Source organism: Triticum aestivum, chromosome 2D, assembly GCF_018294505.1.
Source record: "Triticum aestivum cultivar Chinese Spring chromosome 2D, IWGSC CS RefSeq v2.1, whole genome shotgun sequence".
NCBI lineage: Eukaryota > Viridiplantae > Streptophyta > Magnoliopsida > Poales > Poaceae > Triticum > Triticum aestivum.
This window is the reverse complement of record NC_057799.1, coordinates 326,040,315-326,044,848: the sequence shown is the minus strand read 5'-3', so window position 1 is coordinate 326,044,848 and position 4,534 is coordinate 326,040,315. Positions and strand designations below refer to the sequence as shown.

The 4,534-nt window shown below is 54.0% G+C and overlaps 1 protein-coding gene across 1 annotated transcript; it reads left to right on the top strand.

Moving 5' to 3' along the window:
- The first annotated feature begins 1,122 nt into the window (after window positions 1-1,122).
- On the top strand, window positions 1,123-2,294 carry LOC123049278 (quinone-oxidoreductase QR2). The gene is made up of 2 exons (XM_044472221.1): window positions 1,123-1,299; window positions 1,399-2,294. Exons 1-2 carry the CDS (start codon window positions 1,277-1,279, stop codon window positions 1,988-1,990), a joined length of 615 nt encoding a protein of 204 aa, XP_044328156.1. The 5' UTR covers window positions 1,123-1,276; the 3' UTR covers window positions 1,991-2,294.
- Window positions 2,295-4,534: the final 2,240 nt, after the last annotated feature.

Below are 4,534 nucleotides of genomic sequence, written 5' to 3'. Positions count from 1 at the left end.
ATCCCCAACTCGACATCGACCACGGCATCCCTCACACGGCTACCTCGACCACGGCCTCCACTCTCGGTAACATCGATATCGGCATAAAGGGCTACCGCATTTACTTGAGCAACCTCTGCAGCCGCAACTTCCGTGATATATCGACCGTTACGAATGTGGGAGGATGTCCATCGGCTTACGACCTTTGAATTTTTCTTCGGTCTCACCGTTTGCGTTGCTACTGTTGTGACTGCAGAGATGTTAAGTACCGTGTTTGTTTAGAAAATATATGATAGACTATGATTTATTCTAACTTGTCTTATACTGCAAGAAGGCCAGGTACTCCTACATATATATACCCATTAGGTTCAAGCAATACATTAACAATACCACAAATCCCTCTCTATTCTCTTGCCGGCACGTAGGTCAAGTAGGAGTAGAATGCACCCGGCTGGTTGAATTTGTCCACGTACTGACGTCCAGGATTTGAAGAACGAAAGCATCTGAATTTTCTCACTTTGTCTTCGCACGTCATTTGCATCACCTTTTTTTCTTTGTCTTCGCACGTTCATTCGCAGCACCTAAGATAAAACAATGTGTTCGGCATCTTGTCTTCGCACGTCGTTTTTGTTTCTGGTGAGCTTTTTGGCCTTATGGTTGTATTTTGCTCCATTATTTCGGCTTTATGTACCCCTTTATTAACGAAATCACAGACTATGGAGGTATTGGCCAACTGAGAGAATCCAAGCTATTCCGTGGGAAAAACATACAACATGGCAGTACGTAAGTCAGTATTGACGCTATGACCACGTACGCAACGGGCGCCACGTTAATCAGAGTTTGACCACACTTCTTTATAGGGAGTACCTAGAACTCATCTAGATGAGACGTAATTTGGTCTCATTCACCTGAAAAACAAGAACGGATACAACCCATATCAGCACACACGCATCTTATAGCATCACATCCAATGGCTATAAAAGATGAATGAGACCAAATTAAATCTCATCTAGATGAGTTCTAGCAAAACTGTTCTTTTTATACCCACTACACAAGACTCATAATTAGCACCGCCGGGTGATGTTCATCTTCTTTTTCTCAAGAATCGTTTTTAAATAATCTGCAAGACTACAACTACAAGACGTCAAGTTAACAATCCTCAAGGCTCCAGCTTCCCCTACAAATACCGGAGCCTGTCCGGCATCTTTCTTCGCCAGCTACCTACACTGCAAAAGGAAGCAAAGCAATTTAGAAAACAACCAATTTTACAGTAGAATTGTCTAGCTGCCGATCGGCAATGGCGACCAAGATCTACATCGTGTAATGCTCCGCCTATGCTCTGCTCACTCTTCTTCCGGCTAGTTACCTCAATGGTTTGCTTATTACTCCATTTTTTTTCGTTTATCTGCATCGATTCAGGTACTATTCGACATGGGGACACGTCGCGACGCTTGCGGAGGAGATTAAGAAGGGCGCCGACTCCGTCCCTGGCGTCGAGGTCACCGTCTGGCGGGTGCCGGAGACGCTGCCGGAGGATGTGCTGGGGAAGATGCACGCGGCGCCGGGGCGTGAGGATCACCCCGTCATAACGGCGCGGCAGCTGGCTGAGGCCGACGGCATCCTGTTCGGCTTCCCGACGCGGTTCGGCATGATGGCCGCGCAGATGAAGGCCTTCTTTGACTCCACCGGCGGCCTCTGGCAGGAGCAGTCCCTCGCCGGCAAGCCCGCGGGCGTCTTCTTCGCCACGGGCACACAGGGCGGCGGCCAGGAGACCACTGCTCTCACGGCCGTGACGCAGCTGACGCACCACGGCATGCTGTTCGTGCCTGTCGGCTACACGCACGGCGCCGGCATGTTCGCCATGGACGAGGTCAAGGGCGGCAGCCCATACGGAGCTGGCACCTTCGCCAGCGCCGATGGCAGCAGAATGCCCAGCGATGCCGAGCTTGCCTTGGCGGCGCACCAGGGAAAGTACTTTGCCGGCATCGCCCAGAAGCTCAAGGCCGTGTGAACTGCTCACGGCACGGGGTTTCGGGGATTGCACATCGTGTGTGCATGATTTCCAGTCGCACATCGTGTCAGCTGGATAAAAATATGTTTATTTACCAATTACTCTAATGTCCTGGTTTCTATTATCATTTTCTTTAAGCTATTTCTGTACAATGTTTGGAAAGAATAATGCGTGCACGTTGGCAACACCCCTGCTCAAAAAATTGTTTCCCCGGCCGGTGAGGGTTCAGAGCAACTCGAACGCGTCAAGTACCCACATTTTAATTGTTTTATGTCCGTTTGTATCGGGCGAACGGACTGCTGTGTCTGTTTTTTCGTTTGGGTCGGTCCTTGAACTAAACGGTGGCCCGACATATTTTTTTTGCGCCTACTTATAAAAAATATGAAAACATCCATTCAAGTTTAACTTCATTAAACATCAAACGACCGCCGGCAAAAGTCCACTTAAACATTAATAAAACTTAAAATAAACATTAAAAAACTTGCGCCCTAGCGCGCTACCCTAGGCGTCATCATCCCTCCCTAAGCCGGTGAGGTCGATGAGCCGACCTAGCCCCGGGTAATGCGCTCTCCCACGCCGCCAGCGCCGCCTCCTTCGCCGTCTACCCCGCCGGCTGCACTACTGCGCGGCGGGCGCGCTCCTTCTCCTTCGTCTCCCGACGCTCTTCCTCCTCCTCCCATGCCCAATGGGCACGACACTCCTCATCCTCGCGCTCGGCCTACATCTAGCGCTCGTTGTCGGTGTGCTCCGCCACCAGGTGGACCTGTCGCCAGTGCTCTAGGTAGGCAGCCTCCTGCTCCGGCGTGAGGAGGGCGCGGCACTTGCGCACGTCTTCTGCGTGCGCCCACAGCGACCGCGACACCGCTAGCACCGGGATGCAGTGCAGGTCGAGGTGTCAGTCGTGGAGGGTTACATCTGGCCATGACAATGACTGGCAGTAATGCCAATGACACCGCGCTTGGTGCACCCGGATGCTGTCGGTGCAACAAACCCTAGGTCCGTTGCCCAGACTGTGCACAGGCACGAGAACAAGATCACAGCACCAAGGTCAGATTGGAGCACAAGGGATCAATTCTTCGAAGGACCAACGTGCAGCACAAGAAGACCAAGAGGACCAAGACTAGCCAGAGAGGCAAGATATTGCTAAAGGAAAAATCTCCCTTGCCGGGTAGGCGAGCCTGGCAAGGATGGGGTTGCCCCCGGAAGTAAACCTTCGGATCATCCCGGCAGGCCTGCCGGGGCTTACAGAGGCAGATCCACCCCACCGCACCACCTCATCACGACGCACGTTGTCGATCAGTGCAATGTCAAGCTCCAAAGTGACTAAGTGGCTGCTATTCGCCACATGGCGGCCACTTCCTACAGGAAATACCTCAAAGTGACCCCCGTCCTACGACGTGTCGAACAACCAGGCGCAAAGCTGGCAAAACAGCCCGACAGGGCCTGCCGGGCGAGCTGAGACGTGACATTGAGCGGCGCATTTAATGCGCTCTGTCAGCTTGCAGAGTTAGGTATGATAGCACTGTTCGCTATCTAATCAGTGCATAATGACTGATTTGCCACTGTGGTGACCCCTTTATCTATAAAAGGAGGCCCAAGGCAACCATAGAAGGGGTTGGTTGGCTAATCCATCCCCTCACACACTCATACGCGCGTAGCCGTTTTCGCCCCGAGGCAACCCTGCCGGGCAAGCGTGTTGCGGTCACCACCATTTTTCCACCATCAATCCACCAAAGCAGAGTAGGGTTTTACGCCTCACGGCGGCCCGAACCTGGGTAAAGACTGCCCGTGTGATCTCTGTTGTGCTATTCCACACTCCTCTGCCCTTTGTGCAACGTGCCATCCCCCCGCCGAACCAGAAAGGGGCTCTTGGTTTTAGAGGTGGTTGTGGTTTCCCGCGACATCTTTGGCGCGCTAGATAGGGGGATCACTTGCGCGAACCTGAAAGCGTGAGCAGCGTGTCATCTTCATCGCAATTTTCATCATCGACGGCTCCATCGACTATGGCGCCCAAGAAGAAACCCGGTGTTGCAGCTCACCCGTCCACCTCGAAGGCTCCGTGACCCGTGGCCGCCAACGCCGCGGGGAACGCGGAGGCGCACGAGGATGTGGGCGCTGCGGGGGACGTGGTCGGCGCAGGCGGCGTTGTCACCACCTCCCCCGTGACCGAAGCAGGAGCGGGAGGCACCGGAGGAGAGCAGCATCAGCAACATCCCGGTGGTCATGCTCCACGAGGAATGAACGAAGGAGTTAATCTGTCTGTACCTCTTCCCCTCGACGAAGGGCACAACCACAGTGGTGGCACCCGGTCTGGGGCGAATCACCATCCTCCGGCCGTCCCTGCCACGGGCACGACCGCAGGGAGCGCACCTCCCCCGGAGCGGGCTGACCCAGCCGCTGCGCCCAATGGAGCCACTGGCCCTCAAGCGCCCTCACCGCGTCACTGTGCCCTCCAAGTGGCTAGCTCGCAACAGCGAGGGCGTGACGTAGTCACCACCGGCACCGTCAGAAGCCGGACAATGGTACGATCTACGTCCTCATCAC

What these genes read in the sequence shown, in the direction of transcription:
- LOC123049278 (XM_044472221.1), top strand. Translation starts at nt 1,277, where the DNA reads ATGGCGACCAAGATCTACATCGT. An exon ending in GCGACCAAGATCTACATCGT is followed by an intron (nt 1,300 to 1,398) that starts GTAATGCTCCGC and finishes GCATCGATTCAG; the next exon opens with GTACTATTCGACATGGGGAC.